The sequence below is a fragment of the Aspergillus tubingensis genome, assembly GCF_013340325.1.
Source record: "Aspergillus tubingensis WU-2223L DNA, scaffold_8, whole genome shotgun sequence".
NCBI lineage: Eukaryota > Fungi > Ascomycota > Eurotiomycetes > Eurotiales > Aspergillaceae > Aspergillus > Aspergillus tubingensis.
This window is the reverse complement of record NW_023336282.1, coordinates 2,049,966-2,067,112: the sequence shown is the minus strand read 5'-3', so window position 1 is coordinate 2,067,112 and position 17,147 is coordinate 2,049,966. Positions and strand designations below refer to the sequence as shown.

The 17,147-nt window shown below is 45.8% G+C and overlaps 4 protein-coding genes and 1 non-coding gene across 5 annotated transcripts; 2 read left to right on the top strand and 3 right to left on the bottom strand.

Annotated features, from left to right (window-relative positions):
* Positions 1-174: 174 nt before the first annotated feature.
* AtWU_07047 (zinc-binding alcohol dehydrogenase family protein) lies at positions 175-1,308 on the bottom strand (the record flags this gene model as incomplete). Its single annotated transcript, XM_035502156.1, has 3 exons — positions 175-663; positions 720-1,142; positions 1,204-1,308. 3 exons carry the CDS (start codon positions 1,306-1,308, stop codon positions 175-177), a joined length of 1,017 nt encoding a protein of 338 aa, XP_035358049.1.
* A 914-nt stretch (positions 1,309-2,222) lies between these two features.
* On the top strand, positions 2,223-3,674 carry AtWU_07046 (T6SS phospholipase effector Tle1-like catalytic domain-containing protein; the record flags this gene model as incomplete). The annotated part of the gene is made up of 1 exon (XM_035502155.1): positions 2,223-3,674. The coding sequence occupies one exon, from the start codon at positions 2,223-2,225 to the stop codon at positions 3,672-3,674; it is 1,452 nt and encodes a 483-aa protein (XP_035358048.1).
* A 6,733-nt stretch (positions 3,675-10,407) lies between these two features.
* AtWU_07045 (zinc-binding alcohol dehydrogenase family protein) lies at positions 10,408-11,655 on the bottom strand (the record flags this gene model as incomplete). The annotated part of the gene is made up of 5 exons (XM_035502154.1): positions 10,408-10,590; positions 10,644-11,017; positions 11,075-11,278; positions 11,335-11,469; positions 11,523-11,655. 5 exons carry the CDS (start codon positions 11,653-11,655, stop codon positions 10,408-10,410), a joined length of 1,029 nt encoding a protein of 342 aa, XP_035358047.1.
* A 1,699-nt stretch (positions 11,656-13,354) lies between these two features.
* On the top strand, positions 13,355-15,056 carry AtWU_07044 (FAD-binding oxidoreductase; the record flags this gene model as incomplete). The annotated part of the gene is made up of 4 exons (XM_035502153.1): positions 13,355-13,612; positions 13,665-13,881; positions 13,956-14,353; positions 14,421-15,056. The coding sequence occupies 4 exons, from the start codon at positions 13,355-13,357 to the stop codon at positions 15,054-15,056; spliced, it is 1,509 nt and encodes a 502-aa protein (XP_035358046.1).
* A 1,416-nt stretch (positions 15,057-16,472) lies between these two features.
* On the bottom strand, positions 16,473-16,588 carry AtWU_r41. The gene has a single exon (XR_004775223.1). It is a non-coding gene; the product is annotated as a 5S ribosomal RNA (ribosomal RNA).
* Between the last annotated feature and the right edge of the window lie 559 nt (positions 16,589-17,147).

Here is a 17,147-nt window from a genome sequence, read left to right as displayed (position 1 = left end):
GCTACTAGATAAAATCCCAACATGAGGGACAAAGAAGTGTAGGGTAGAACATAGAAGAACACAGATAAGCGAGCATACTAAACGAGATAAATGAAGTACTCAAAAGTTTAGAACTATACTACATGATCTCGAACATCGCTTGGCATCACACTCGCTTCGTATAACTATTATAGCTCATTTATCAGGATCCTGGGGGTTTAGAACTAGCTTTTTCGGGCTGCGCCCTTCCAAAACGTCGGTACAAGCCTCCTGAATGCTGTTCAACCCACCAGGTCGCTTCTCCAAGGGTGTGGGGGTCACATTTCCGCCCAGAGCCCCGGGAAGATACTCACGATACCACCATTCCGTAAAATCACCATATTTCTCCTTCTGGGTAGTCATGCTGAAGAAGTCGTAAATTAGATCCACATTTTGGGCCAGGTTTATTTCTTTACTTTGCGCACGGACAGATGCAAATCTCCCACCGTTTGGTTGCAGGATGTCGCTTATATCATTTGCACTTTTCGCGTCACCCGAAGCCGTGAAGATATAATCAAAGGGCCCGAGACTTTTTAATTTTGATACGATCTCATCGTCTTTGTAGTCGAGAACAGTGGAGGCTCCAAGGCCACGAACATAATCGAACTTTCGTGGGGAAGCCGTTGCTATGACTTCGCAGCCGACCTATAAAGCCATGTTAGCCCACCACCGAATAATACCATTGAGCTATTTGTGCTCACACTGGCAGCATATTGAACAGCATAGCCCCCCACAGATCCACTACCACTCCATATAAGTGCTTTCCCCTTGCTATTTGTTCCTGGCTTCCCCATACCCAGGTGCAAGTGCAACGCAGAAACAGCTGTTAAAAGCGCAAAAGGTATTGCGGCGGCATCCTCAAAAGTCGTGCTTGCTGGTATCTTAGCGGTGGTGGCTTCTCTAGTCACCACGTATTTCTGCCAGCCCCCGTACTTCGTTTCTTTGAGCTGGTAGGTAGGCGTGTCGGACACGACGCGGTCGCCTTTCTTAAATTTAGTGACTGACGATCCGACTTCATGAACAATGCCGGCAACTCCATTGCCCAAGATGAATGGGTAGGGCACATCGACGTATGCTTGGGCCCGGATATTGGCATCGAGGGGTTGTATGGCAACAGCATGGTTCTGTCACACTTTTTAATTACACGACTTCTCCAGTATGTTTTCAGGCACAGTGTTGGCGTACCTCGATCACAATCTCATCAAAGGATGGAACATTGTAGGCCGCGGTGAATCGCTTTAGATCACTTTTTGGCTTCAAAATCCAGGCGGCTTCGTTCAGTGGCGACATGGTGCCTTGATGATGGCAATTCGCAAGGTATAAGTTAGGGGTGGCGACAGAAACTGTCAATGTTCTCAGTATTTATTTTATCTATTTAGCTTACTACTTATAATGTTGCTCTGAGTAGCAAAGGTGCAAAATGACCTCAGAGGTCTGAGGGGAAAGAAAAGCCCCGCAGGAGCTTAATGGAGCCCAAGCTTGCAGATGACCAATGATGAGAAACATAAGCATTATTAATTTTTACGAGATCGACAATTAACCTTTTCAGTATTCGGGAATAAACTCAAAATTATATTTGTGGGCTTTCTCTTCACCTGGGATTGCGCGAAACTTTGTTCTAGAACAAATGTGCCAGAAGCATACATTTTTGAGTTTGCTTGGAAGGAGTGTTGTGGTCATCTAGACATCATCAACCAATCTTTTGCTCTCGTATTTCGCACCGACACTTCCGAGACCGGAACTGGCCGATATGTGTATATCTTCGGAAATTTTTGACAAAAGGCAATCGAATCGTCAGGCCCTTTATCATATTGTGTTATAGTGTACATGGTGTTCCTGGGCTACAGCACATGCATAAGGCAGGGTTGAAAAATGCGAAGCTCTGGACATTAGATTTAACGACGGGTAAGTTTCGCCACAAGTTACCCGTGGGTCTACTCTACATTGACAACATCCCTTTTTAAAGCTTTAAAAGAAGGAAGTGCCACTGAGCATTCGATGAGGTGGTGCAACTGTTCAGAATTCAGAAGCAACACCTAGCATGGAGCGGACTGCGGCAGACAACAGAGAGTTCGTTCTCTGTTTCGATGGAACTGGATATAAATTCCGCGGAGACGAATCAGACAGTAATGTCCTCAAGATTTACAGAGTGAGTAGTTAAATCATGAGCCACTTTTGTCAGGCTACACTCACATTAAACGAAGATGCTGAACCGCCATGACCCTCGTCAATGGCATTTTTATCAGCCGGGGTTTGGGACGCATACCACCTCGATCTGGCAAGCCAGTAAAGCCAGCACTAATCGCCTGAAGAGATGGTTTACGAATATGAAGGACTCCGCGGCAGGCACGACATTTGAAGAACATGTCATTGACGGTTATAGATTTCTCATGCGCTTTTACAGCCCCGGAGATGCTATATACATATTTGGTTTTAGCCGTGGAGCGTATGTTGCTCGCATGCTTGCGGAAATGATAGACCACGTTGGCCTGCTAGAGCCAGGAAATGAAGGGAAAGTGCGCTACGTCTGGACGACCTTCTCGAAATGGGCAAAATGTACCAACAGCATCGATACTGGCCAGACCGAAAAAGATGAGTTATATAAGTACATGAAAGCCTTACGAGAGACTTTCTGTCGTCCGGTATCGCAGATTCGCTTTCTCGGATTATTTGACACCGTCAACAGCATTCCACGGTTTGAGGTAAATCGCAATAAATTCCTGTTTCCGTTCACGGCCAAAACCTCGGCTAGGGTAATTCGGCATGCAGTTTCTATCGATGAGCATCGTGCCAAGTTTCGACAGGATCTGATTTCGGATTGCAATCCTAACAGGCCGTCGACGCGGCGCAAGAAGCAGGACCTGCCAGAACAACAGGGTCGTTGCACAGGCGAGGCGTTCTATCGACCAGCCCCCGCTAATGCGCCTTCCGAAGCTAAGGATGGTCTCCGTGACGAAAGCCAGAACATGTGTCAGGGTCAGGACATCGAGGAGGTGTGGTTCGCCGGATGCCATTCGGATATTGGTGGCGGATTAAAAATGGATGACGATGAAGTCATAGCACTGAGCCATGTGCCATTAGTGTGGATGGTACAGGAGGCGCAGCGTGCGGGGCTTCAATTCGATCGCGAAAAGATGAAGCTCTTTCATTGCCTCGATGACCCAGCTGGCTATAGAAATCTTCCGGGTCATCCGGAGTCAAGCACCGGGGTTCAAATAAATGGAGATTACGCAGGTGAGAAAGGGAACGAATTCGACTTCAAATCCGCACTCCGAAGGGCAACTACAACCGGACATGTACATGACTTCCTACATTATGGCCAAGGTGTGTCGTGGCCGACCGCTTTAACGTGGAAAGTAGTGGAGTATCTTCCGTTTCGAAGATTGGCATTGCAACCCGATGGATCTTGGAAACCCGTTCGGTGGCCTCTCCCTCTTGGGGAGAAACGTGACCTTCCAAAGGGAGCTAAAGTTCATGGCTCAGTCATTCGCCGCATGAAGGCCAATCAAGACTACAGGCCGGAAAATCTACTCAGAGACGGAAAGGGGAAGAATAAGCGACCTTTGGAGAGTGGAATCGGCGCGTGGGAGGTGCATGCCTATGAGGGCTGTCCAGTGCGAGAGACATACCGCCGAAAGTCGAGCGAAACTGTCTAGACTGGTTTCGCTTTCTATATTGCATAAGTTGCCAAATGACAAATAACACTGAGTCATGAGTTCTGCTATGGCGGCAGTGAGCCGATTGCAGGACAGGACAGACGAGGAAACAGCACAAGAATGGAAGAAGAGGGCCAGGTCCCAACACGCAGAATGTGCTTCAGATCCAGGCAGAGACTGAGTGGCTCGCATTCCAAATTCCACTGGCACAAAAGCGGATGAATGACACATCTTTCAACAAAGACCGGACCTACACTGTCACATTCCTCCTGCCCACGCGAGTAGTTGCATACTCTCACCATATCAAGGGTGCCTTCTTGAACCGGCATCTTCTTCAATGGTTCGCAAGTAGCATATAAGTCCATCAGTCCCTCGATAGTGTCCGGATCTTTTATGACGTGGTGTGTGGTTCCTTGTTATGGTCACTTGGCGCGACTGAATATTCGGAACTGTGTACTTTGAAGGAAACAAATAATGTCAAGACAGGGGCAGATGGATTTGATCTGTCTATATTTCAAGAGTTTGGCTTGGATGGTTGGAAAAGGTGGTGGAAGAAAGGGAAGAAGGAGTAGCCTACCCTGCCTTGCTGCAGTGAATGTCTCAACAGACAATCAAGTTGGACCTTGACCATGATCTGCTCCAATATATTCAGTATGCGACTCTCCTCCAGAGCTGTCATGATCTCTGATTAAAATTGGCAATATTAACTCTTACATGATAGACAATACAAATTATCAAATGTACCCACCCGACCAACTCCGTCTTCGAGGAACATAGCGTACAATTCTCTCGGCAATCTGGTCTGCTTTTGCGTCTACTACAAATCACAAGGAACTTCTTGCCCTGTAAATTGTCTAGTGGATGAAATAATAAACCGAAAAAAAAAATATATATATATATAAAACATACAAGAGCATTAGTATGGCTGTGATCACCCAAGGCCAGACGTGGGCGTCTTGCCACTCCTAGTGGCCATTCACGGCCTCCTTCAGGGACCTCAATATCTTCACCCGAAGGGCCAGAAAGCGCATTTTCGTTTATGCACAAAGGAAGGCTGCCCGTGTAATAAATAATATGAGGTCAATTCTGCTCTTATTATAAACGCTCTCCTAAGTTTTCTTCATCTTACCGGTTTGTGTCTTCAACGCGACAACTTCACAAGCAGTTCATATTATTCTTATCTGACAGGGAGATTCGGTAACCGCCATGAGCCCCCAAGGCTTTACGGCAATTAAACTCAAGAACCACAATAATTTCGAAATAAAAAGATTGATTCTTGATCATACTGAAAGAGAATATGACCAAGCTCTTCAGTACTTTGATATATACAGAGCATGTAGCCTAAATACACAACCGCTGCTAACTATACCAGGTTTATCACAAATCACACAGGTACTGTGTCGCCACCAAATATACATATCTATAAAGTCTTCATGGAATTCTTGGAAAGAAACCTTAAAGAACTGCTTAGTAAAGATAAAAATCCAGTTCTGAATACCCTTGACAGAATAAGAAAAGACCTGGATACTAGCCTTGCCTAACAGCAGAACTATCATGTCCCAGCCTATTCAAGTATAACAATTAGAGAAGTCGTATCCTTATCTTCAGCTCTCCTTTCTCGAATTAAAATTTAGTTATTAAAAGTACCCAATATCCAAATATCAAGACATGGCTTCTCTCAAAATAATCATAAAATTATCCAAAAGCATTTATGGTGCCACGACTCTTATCAATACCACAAAATATATCCAGAAAGATCTAGAGTAGAACTAAATATATTAATACTTCTCTACCGCTTTACATCAATAAGAACAGGTAAGGTATACAAATCTATAACTTATCAAAACTTAGCCCGTCAGCGTAAGATACAAAAGCAGAAAAGGATATGAATACTACTATTATAGCTGCATGCTATTGTTACGGACCCCTGCTAGTTAACCTACTAGTAAAGCGGACTCGCTAGGCAGAAGGTACTGATAAGAACAGTACTCAGGCAAAACTAAAATATTATTTAATAAAATTTCTGATAACTATAATACCTAGAATAATTATATATCATATAATTATAATATTCAAATTAGAGTGGTTATATAATGTGCTGTTAAATTAATAGGCTACTCTAGCGGGAATAAATTATCTGTCCAGCTGGTTTAACGGAAAGCGAGAGTTTGGGCTCGACGAAAAGAACATTTTCTATACGTCAAAATGCTACATTCTCTCTAATCATCTGAGTTTATTATATCCCATGAAAGTTTAAAAGCCAACAACTCAAAATAGGAGCCAAATAAGGGCTCGAAATATTCTTCCCCTTTTTGATAGCGGTGATCTTCTGAGAGTTTTCGATGAAGTTATACTTAATAGCGCCCGCAAAGCCGGGCTTCTAATCTAGTAGACATTCTGGAGATACTAGTACTACCGATATAACTTATTGTGAACAACTTGGACATAGTATTGGATATTCTATCCTTGCCTACAGTTTTCTCCTCAGCTTATACTTCCAATTATTGTTACTGGACTTATAGTTATTGTATTTGTTTCTTTGTTCCTGGCTAAATAATGTATTAATCTATTCCCTAGATGATCTTAAAACGATAGCTCCTATCTGTAATGCCAATGTTCTGACTGACATAGTAACTTATTTTGGTAGTGATCTCCGGTGTTAGATGATGATAAAAGCTCTGAGTCTACATGGCTAATTTCTGGGCTACCATTGTTTAGGCATCCACCTCCATAATGTTATGGTCAAGCTTTCATTCAGTATTGATCATAGCTCGATTGATCAATTATAATAACGATATAGAGAGTCTGAGACAATCCGTATTGTACCCGGTGATGGGAAACCTTGAATTAACCTAACGCTAGCTAGCTGCAGGCTTGAAATTTTACACGCAACCCAGACGCAGGGATCGGTCTAGATGGGGTTATAGATTAAAGGGTTATTTGTCTCTTAAAAGGCGTAGATTTTGCTTACAAGACTTTCGGTCATTTTGTGTCACCCTTAAGATTATACGAGCATATGCTCAGCAACCTATGGAAAGGACAGTGATGCACCAACTGCACAGTACATATATGACCTAAGGAAAGATACTTTCAAAAGAGGAACCTTTGATTTGTTTACTTTAAACTGTATGACCCACGAGTTATTCTATACACGTATTTTAGAATTGCTATTCTTCCCGTCAGATTCCCCATAGCTTTTTTAGATCCGCGGCACGATCGGAAGTCCTCCAACCTGTTTCATTCTCAATTCGAGTTAGTTGCTTCAGCAAGAGTATCTTCTCCGTGGCATATGCCTCTTCCATGTAAGTTCGACCCTGATGGAGGGGCATATTGCGCCTTGATATACTGAATATTGTTGAGGGATGGAAGTGTGCCTGATCACCAGACAGACCATGACAAGCCCATGACGATGATGACGATCCGCCGGCAAATACCACTCCTGCAATTGAAAGTGGTTGAAGTTGATTCACCCAGTTCGCACTATATCTATCAGTCAATGTTCCAATGCTCCCATCCTTCCAGAATAATGAACTATGGTTGTTCTTGGTTGAAACCTACTGAGATGGATTTGACATAGATATACCACAAAGCTCCCTCGCATGCCAAACAACGTCCATCTAAGAGAAGTTTGTTAAAATCTAGTACCCAATCACAATTTTCACATGGGTATAGTTTTTCACATGGGTATAGTTTTTCACATGGGTATAGTTTTTCACATGGGTATAGTAGAGATATTGGCCAATCTCAATAACTAGGGATACTTACTACGTCTTCAACGAGCAGAGACGGGATTTCCGATTCCGGTACGAGGCCAGTTTGTAAGAGGAGCATGCACCCAGTATGATAAAAGGTATTCCCACAAAATAAGAAAGTTCAGAATGAATTTTTCTAGACAGAGAAAGTGAGGTACTCACTAGCAGATGATGAGGTGTATATTATGTCCGGGAAAACCTTGGGAGGAGAGCATGTGGCCCGCAGCAACGGACACACTTCCCGGGGACGGAGCTGATACCATGCTTGGAGCTTTCCCCACAGCTTAGAAACAGAGACGGTATATGTATGCCTAGCTTCTCTTGTACCAAATTCGGGTTCAGCAAACATATTGATAATCTGGGCAAATATGAATATGGCAAGGTTACAGTAATCATCCACATCCTTTTTCATGGCTGACTCGATTGAGGTGTCATCTAACCAGAAATTCGCAGGTATCAGTGTCGTCTTGCCACTGATAAAGGCTGCCCATATATCTGACCCAGTTATTAGTGATTCGCAAGTACTGGGCCAATTAAGTGGTACCTATTCGAGCGAATGCCCAAAAACAAGATTTGACAATTCCCTGGCTAGATCCATTCCAATTCTTTGCTAGAAGAAGGCCAGCGCATCCCTATAAACGTAATCAGCATATATATAAAGGTCTGATACATAAGGGGCGGCACCAGCACACCTTCAAGTGCCGCCTCCAGTCATGGACACTCGAAGCCATCATTTCGTAAACGCACAGCAGAGTGCAGGCTGCGAGAATCGCCACCCCTGCTGTTGCAGGGTCCTGCTGTAGAAGGTGCTTGATTGTATATTGGTACAGTTCTAAAGTGACTGGGCGCTGTACTTTTGCGACGTGGTCCTGCTGACGAGAAGCAAGAGACATTGCAGCGGCTACAAAAGCTTCGGACTCAGCCATAGAATGCAAGGATCTCATTGTGAAATGCATATTTGAGTCGGTTGTCTCACACCATGTTCCCGTCTCCTTGATATACGAAGAAAGCAAACGGGCTTTTTCTGAGGAACTCAAAGGCAAAAATGGCTCAGGCGGCCGCGGTTTGTCCTGAGAAACACCTAGACCGAGCGAGAAAGGTGGAATATACGTCTCAGTTGTATGCGTGACTATACTGTGCGTGCCATGTGGTGGGTAATGGTGAGTATTGGATAATGGGGAGAACGTATACTCACGAACCACGGGCTGGAGTGGCCGCGCGAATTCTGTGCTGGACTGACATAGATCAGTGACACTTAGATATGAAGGCGTCAATTTGACCTCGGTTCCTGTGGCACGAGAGGTAGAAGACTCTTGTAAATGAAGGTAGGAAATATCCGGCGTGCTTGCGCCCCCATCAGAGCGACTGCTATACGTAGTCAACGTTGTCGGCGCGGCAGGACTGTCCATGATGGATTTTTCTTCGTTTAAGACATCCTCGTTGTCATTCTTCTTCTCCGATCCATCCACTGCGTCCGATTGGTCTGAATCAAACTCATAAGTTTCTCGAAGGACATGATATTGACTAGCAATTGACTTCGATTCATCGATTATCTGGATCCACGACGTTAGTAAAAGGTACATAGTACATATAAATCCGAATAGCGTACCGTCATAACACCTTGCGTCGGAACTGGTGAGAAATCCTGTTGCCTTCCGCCAGGGCACAAGGACGCAAATTCGCTATGAGATAAGATGAGGTTACGCGAATGGTGGAATAAAGCCCTGAGCCCCCATTGGCAAGTCGTTCCCCGAACTTGACAATTTCTGCAATGTGGGCGGGCTCCATCACCTGTATTGATATTGGTGAGGAAAGAGGCAATTCTATGGAGGTTTCATGATGCTCTTACACTTCCGGCGACGGCGACGGCACTTCAAGCTAAAAGCAGTTAACTGCAGCCACTTGGTTTATGTAGTTGCGAAAGGCTGTTTACCATCCTGACCTCGTCCTTTTCCACTTCACTTTGACCTGACTTGTTGCGGCTTCACTATCTGGCGCTTCCATTTTCCCTACAAGCTTCGCAGGGTCGATTTGTAATGAAAGGGGGGTTGTGCGGGAAAGAAAGTTGTGTGGGGGTTTGGGTTATCCTTCGGCTCCATTAGTCACATTGGATGGGCTGGGTCCTTCTACCATCCACGAAAGTGAACATAAGAAGCGCAGGCGCCGCTAATGGTGCGTGATTGCCACCATTGAGCGATAGTTTTGTGGAGACTTTCCCGATCAAAAGCTAATCACGTGTTGACTGACCTACAAAAAGAAAAGATGGCAACTGCAAGCACCGCCAAGCCATTAAAACGAAAGTATGCCGCTAGCAAGCTATACAAAGTTCCAAGTATTGGGCAGGTTCGATTCTACGCACTCACGAGTGACTTCAGCCTATTCGAGTAGTGTATCAGGTATTAGATCGTAGAGCACTCTATGCACCTCCGCAGCCGCTGTGGGAGTAGAATCATACAATTGGCATAACCCAGAACGCGAACCGTTGGCCACTTCAACTGGAGATTCTATGCAAACCGGGGACATTGCCTGAGAAAAATTTCTTTTGATGCAACCCCCCGACGGCTATCTCTGCCATTTAACAAGAGTGGATGGCAAAGCATTCGTATTGTGGCTTTCCGGAGTGAACTTTGGTGTGAGACAGACCTCTGTACAACACAAAAAGCGCTTATCGCCTTCATAGCAATCCGCTGCAAATAATCAACAAGTTGATGGAAGTCAACGAAAATTTACGCAGGTGAGGTGTAGCAGGTAGGATATACTCGCTATTTCTTGCATTCACGGGAATTCTCATTTTCGGATTTGGAATCCAGTTGAGAGCTTGTTGAGACCCGAATGTGTTGGGAGAGTAGGACGTTAATGTCATAGTTTCAAGCTAACTAATGTGCGTATTAAGATGTTCTACAGACATATGATATCGTCGGCATGTCTGTGAGACAGCATTGGCAGGAGCATCATATGAAACAGCGATACATCTCATGTTCTTAGACCCTGTACACAATCTTATAGTTGGAGATGGCCCCATCACGGTATTCCTGGAACCCTTTTTGCACAGAGTCGAGTCCCTCGAAGAGTTTCGGAGTATTTGGCGTGATGATTCCCGAGGAGAGCAACTCAGGAAGTTCTTTGAAGAACTTGGCAGAAAGCTCATGATCCTCCTTGTGAGGCTGGAAATCGGATTAATAGCCATTTCATATGTTCAATATCAAGCATGACCTACCGGCCAATAAAAATCCTTATACTTATGCTCCTTCAAGAAGGCTGTCCAGACAAGTACATCTGTCACCTTAGTTTGTTTCGTCACATTTTCAGTAAAAGCTTTGCCCGGACGAACAGTACACAAGCCGCCGCCTTGTTCAGAGATTGCCTGCGATGCAGTGACCGAGGATGAGCCGTTGCCGATAGTGTCGAAGACATACTTCAGGTTGGAGTTCGTAGCGGCCTTGATACTCGCCACCACCTCGGGATCGCGGTAGTCGAAAGCGTGACTAGCACCAAATGACTTGACAAGGTCATGGTGGCGGGGACTGCAGGTCGTCACAATGTCGAGGCCGTAGTGCTTGGCAATCTGGATGGCGTAAAGTCCGACGCTTGCTGCAATGCGTGAGCGCCTATCCTCTTGATACGCCACATCTCATTGGTTCAACTCACAGCTTCCGCCCCAGATGAGAACAGTCTCTCCAGACTTATGAGGGATGTTGAGACAGTCCTTAGAAAAGAGAGCAAGCAGTGCTGTGCACGCGGCGAGAGGTACTGTGGAGGCCTTCTCAGGAGGGACGCCTTTAGGCAAAGGGAAGCAAATTCGCTCATCTGCGACGGTGTACTCGCTATAGCCACCCAGTCCTTTGATCTCACCTGTTCAAAGGGTTTAGACTTTAATTAGGATCTAGATACCCGAGACGGTAACTGACCTCCCCAAATCAGACCAGCAATCACGGTGCCAGTCTTTAACCTGCTCACTTTATCCCCCGTCTTCTCGACAGTACCGACAAAATCACAACCCAGGACAGCGTCATCTCCGAAGGCATTGGTGTCGAGTGACTGGACTAACGGACTCAACTTTAATCATCACAGAGGCGCGCTTGAAAGCAAGACTTACCATCAGTAGGGTTCTGGGCGACATGGGAAATTTTCACCAGCACCTGATCTTCTCTCGGAGTCGGCACCGCAATGGTTTCTTTAGATAACTTGCCGCCTTTGGTGACGAGAGCTGTGGCAGTGGTAGGAACCATTTTTCGAAGTTTTCAAGTACTATTCCTGCTGAATGAGTTCTCAACTTGATGTCAATTGCTTTTCTTTTCCAGCAGCTGCAGGGTCTGTGTTCGATGCAGCGGGGTCCTTGTGCCTCTGTATATGAGTATTGTTCACCCACAGTGACCCAGACGACGAGATTTGTAATCAACCATAATGTCGTCAGTAGAGCGTCATTCAATTCACCGAACATTAAATTTGCCTAAAAATTACTTCAAGAGATGGTGTGTGTTGAGGTACGCATTTGGCTTCCACCATGACATTGGCGCTTGCAGATGCCAGAACAAAAAGTGGCAGCGGCTAGAATTTCCGTTTATGCTTGGGTGAGTCTTCAGTCACTGATACCCCAATAGTTTGGGAGGTCCCACATCTACCGTATGCAGAATTATTTTTATTTCTTGGCACCCTTATGAGCTGCACACACAAAATAAGAACATGTGGACATTTATAACCTAACAAAAGTTTTACTATATTAAATCTAGGTTCAAAAAAAAAATAAATAAATAAATAAATAAATAAATAAATAAAAAAAGAAAAATAAAAGGCAACAGGACCCTCTCAGGTGTCTTATCAGTAGGCTGCTCTTATGCTTTTAGCAATCGAGTTTCACTCTGCTTCCAATGACTGACAGCGCCACACAATTGTCTGTAGATCTCTCCATGGACCTTTAGTGGTAGAATGACAGCTTAAGGCCTCCAGCTGCAGACGATGTCACAGCCTGGCGGACGTAGCACACTTGAATCTGGCATAACTCCTGTGAAGTTACTTGCCTTGGACCATACCTTAATCCACTAAGTTCAATTAGAGTAATTTAAATGCCTCATGATCAAATTAGTTCTGTCATTTCTGACTGCAACGAAAAGCAATCGGTGAGTTCGGGTCGGTTCAGCAGGGTACCTGTACTGATTTGGCTAGACCCTGCTTAAAGAGACGATAGCTAACAAGAGAACACGAACCAGATGGCGAATAATATGAACCAATCGGAAGGCCTTTTGGCAGCTTGAGCTTGGGGAATAGCTTACCATGCTTGCCGCAAAGACGTAAGCGTTAGTCTTGAGCGCACATGGCTAACCTATTCCGCCTAGGAAGCTCAGATGAACTTTGTAACAGGTGGCAGGGTCCACAAAGGAGGCACAGCTTTCATTTTCTCAGCGCCAAGTCCACCACCACCACTACATGCCTACAGCAGGTCCAGGCGCCAGCCCGCTCAGAAAACCGCTACTGCATTTTAGTGATCATTAGGGGCCTGAGCACATTATACGCCGCAGCAAGCTCGGGAAACCCCGTGTAAGGCAGGGCCGTTCGCATGCTGCACCCCAGGTTCAGATGAAAGTTATTGACGATGCTGGATTTAGTATAGTCTTGTGAAGAAATGGCAACTCCAAGCTACGTCATATTTGTGCGAACGAAAGCGGAGCAGTCGTCTTGACAAATACTTTCATCTAGATATGATGGCATGGGAGCTTCATTGGATTAGAGGAGACTTTTAGGCCATGCTACTAAAAGCTGGACTTGTTAAAGACAGCTAGTAGGGTTCGCAACAGCCCTTCGGAGTACATAAAGATGAACTGTTCCGCCGGTCTCATTTTGCTCTCCTCTCCCAGGCAGGGTACCCTCGTTCCATCGAGCAGCTTCCTGACCACACCAGCCTGACCAACACTAGCAACAGCCATTCAAAGGATGAAGCTCTCAAAGACCCTGGCAAATATCTTCTTCGGCTTCGTCGTCCGGGCCGAAGTGCCTTCCAACAGGACTGCCGAGACCAAGTTGGTGCAGATCAAGAAATTGCTCATGCCTCAGCTCTCCGAGAATGCCACGATTATCTTTCCCGACTCCGAAAAATGGTATGATGTTACCCATCGTGCTGCTGCTCCCCGCGTGAACCCAGGCTATCTCGCCGTTGTTGACGTAGCTGCCGAAGACGATGTTGTGAATACAGTACATGACCAATTATTCATTGAATGACGGAACATTATCTAATTATTTACAGATCAAAGTTGCTAACGAGGTTGGAGTCCCATTCCTAGCTGTCACCGGCGCCCACGGCTGGACCGACGATATTAGCAAGATCCAGGACGGAGTTCAGATTCGTATGCGTGGCCTCAACCATGTAGGTCTGAGCCCTGACAATGACACTGCATATGCTGGTGGTGGTGTCCTTCAATACGAAGTCGTACAGGCTCTGTATCCGTATGGAAAGCAAGCTGGTAATCTCTTCTACCCTCTCATGTGGACCGCGCACAAGCCAAGAACCATCGACTGACAGGAATATTCTCCGTAGTCCACGGTCTCTGCGAGTGCGTCTCTATCCTAGGTCCTCTTTTGGGTGGTGGTCACAGCGTGCTTCAAGGTGATTACGGCTTCGCTGCTGACAGCTTGGTCTCAGCAAAGGTCGCTCTCCACAATGGTACTGTTGTCACTGCCTCAGCCACTGAAAACGAAGACCTCTTCTGGGGCCTTCGTGGTGCTGGTCACAACTTGGGTATTGTCCTTGAGTTCGAGGTCAATGCTTATGACATCCATCCAGATCCATGGACCTTTATGACCTTCGTCTATGAGGCCGATAGGATTGAAGAGTACTTCGAAGCTTGGAATGAGCTCGAAGACAGCATTGCCGACCCGGGTTTGGTTGTTTTGAACGGCTATTACCGCAACTTGCCCAAATTCAACGCTGAGAAGGTAATTAACCAGCCTCGTCTTTGTTGCCGCAAGTCACATATAGCAGCTCTTGCTAATAATACTCCAGCCTGTTGTGGTCATGGAGCTCATCTACCAGGGTTACAACACCGCTGCTCCCCAGTACATTGAAGCCTACCGTGCTATTGGTCCCATTCACGAGGAGACAATTACTGATATCTACTGGAACGAACTCTTCGATATCACTAACTTTGGTCGTGATGACCGGGTGTGTGTCCCGAGTCAGAATTGGGCCGGCTACTCCAATTCCATCGTCCGTTGGGATCCTGCGTCCATGCGCGAAAGCTACAACATCTTCGCTGACCTTGTTGCCACTGAAACCTACAACACGTCCACCTTCATATTCGAGTCCTATGGCCGCAAGGGTGTCCGCAACTTCCCCGATGACTTCAACGCTGTCCCACCAGAAGAGCGCAACAGGCATAACATGTTGGCTGCCTTCCTATTCTGGTCTGGTGATGACGAGACGGAGCTCGCTGTGGCTCGCGAGTTCGGAAAAAGGCTCCAAGTTGCCAGCCGCAACGGTGAGACTGCGCACTCTTATGTTAACTATGCCATGGGCGGCGAGGAGCTTCCGCAGGTGTACGGCCGTGAAAATGACCGCCTCGAAAAGCTTCAGACCATCAAGGCCAAATTCGATCCTCACAACAAGTTTGGATTCTATGCCTCCCTCGCAGATGCTTGATTGCAAAGATTAAATGATAGGAGCAGCTTAGGAGGATAGTGAAGAGAGCCGGGATATAGATATATAGGCTCAGCCTCTTATCCGGCCTTGGAGTCTGGTCTTGGTTGGCACTGCAGGCTTTTCGATGTTTCACGCTTCGACGAACGAAGTATCGCTCCTGGTCAGTGATCGACCCCTTAACTGGAGAGCTAGCGTAGACAGTATCCCCTCTGATGCTGTCTAATAGAGTTTATAGAATAGCGTAGGTCAACCTAAAATACATATATATGAGATGCTGGTTCTTGGTGGAGTACACGAAGCTAAGTACAGAGCCTACTAGTTCCGGCCCTAATCTATTGGCCAACTTACGGACTGATAATTGCTTAAGGTCATCCGAGGTTCTCACAAGCTCGGATGACCCGGATGCGCGACTGAGTTGTCATTTGAGCTGATTTGCTGCTACGACTGGTCGCGTTCCTTTATTCACTTGACGTGCTGGCGAGCAATGGGTACGTAAGGCTCGGTCTCGAGAGAGGTTATTTTGGCCTAGGCTGAGCTCGGTTGTGGGCCCACAACCAGGTATATATGCTATAAAGCTGCCAAAATGCACTTCGTAAGTCTCGTGTCTGGTCATGTATATCGGGCTGCGCGACACATTGCGCAGATTCTTAGAGTCCACCAGTGGTAAGGTAGATTTGCCATGAGGCATTCTGGCAGTAGCGATTCCTTATTATCTGAGAGAAAGTATTGCTACTGCACTTCCTGACATGCACGATCATAGTGTAGGTTCTAGAACACTGATAATTCTCTTCCACTCAGTCTGTACCTACCTTGCGAGTGTCATCTAGCCTTCCTTTTTGAGACTCATTTGAAAGGCCATGGGCTAAAATGACTCAGGAATTGTTCATTCACACCTAAGTAATCGCAAAGGACCGGAATGTGTCGAATATTTTGGTTTCTAAGGTCCCATAACGTTCGAAATCCGTCTTTAGCTTGTTCCATTTGTCACGAAGCGCTCTCGAAAAAATGTAAAATCGAATTCATATGTGTTTACTACTATAAACATAGGCCATATAATTAATACCAAACGCGTAATATTTCGGCTCGAATGTGTGTGCCAGAAAAAGACGAAGCTACAGAAACAATATTATAGTAGAGATCGTAAGAAACCGGGAAAGAGGAAAAAAAGATAGAAAGAAAGATGACCAGAAGAAAAAGAAATAAAGAGAAGATGTAATCCAGGACGATTGACGGCCGGAAATCACTGGATGAGAAGATTGCGTCCGAAAGGACGATTCAGACGGGCGGGGTTATAATGGCGTAATGGGTAAAATTTAAATGGCTTCAGGCAGCTTTAGGGGAAGGAGGGTGAGCCGCGTGAAGGTAAAGCGGCGAGGGCACTAAACCCAACAAATCCAAAAAAAAGAGGTGAACACGGACATACAACAGAAGGGATTCGCTGGTGGTCACCCACCCAACTACTAACCTCCCGGCGTGTGGCTTAAGTACGGCTGAGCGGACGGGAAGCCCTGTTTTCCACACCCTGTGGTCGTATGTGCTTCTTTCTTCACAGAATATAAATATGTAGTACTTGTAACGATCACTGATTTGCTTTGGGTGAATAAAGACTTCCGATCTCCTCCAGATGATGGATGTGAAGCGGATACATGTCATGGTATAGAGGCTCGGAAGAGTGACGAATACCATGGACTAGAATAAGACAGAGACCACAATAGAAATACGAGCAGTCTAATCGAGCGCTATGTAGACAAGTGGGTCTGGATTCTCTGTCCAAAACACTGTGCTTGACTTTGCTTAGATTCACATCCCATATATGAACTTTAAGTGTCCTCAGAGAACACAGCATGTGTGGGAGCATCCCCGATCCTCCAGGAGCATATCTAGCTTGGGTCTTCAGGTAACGATTGTACCAAGACTTTCCTGAACGGAATCTTTGCAGTTCGATATGAGTGAAATTCCATGATAATGTGGTCTTTGATGTGTAATCTATGGCATATGGACCCGTCCTGTTCTTAAGGCCATCCAAGGAGCGGCCGATATGCAACGGAAGATTAATAACCTTTCCACACGCTTGGCGGCGTTCGCAGACGA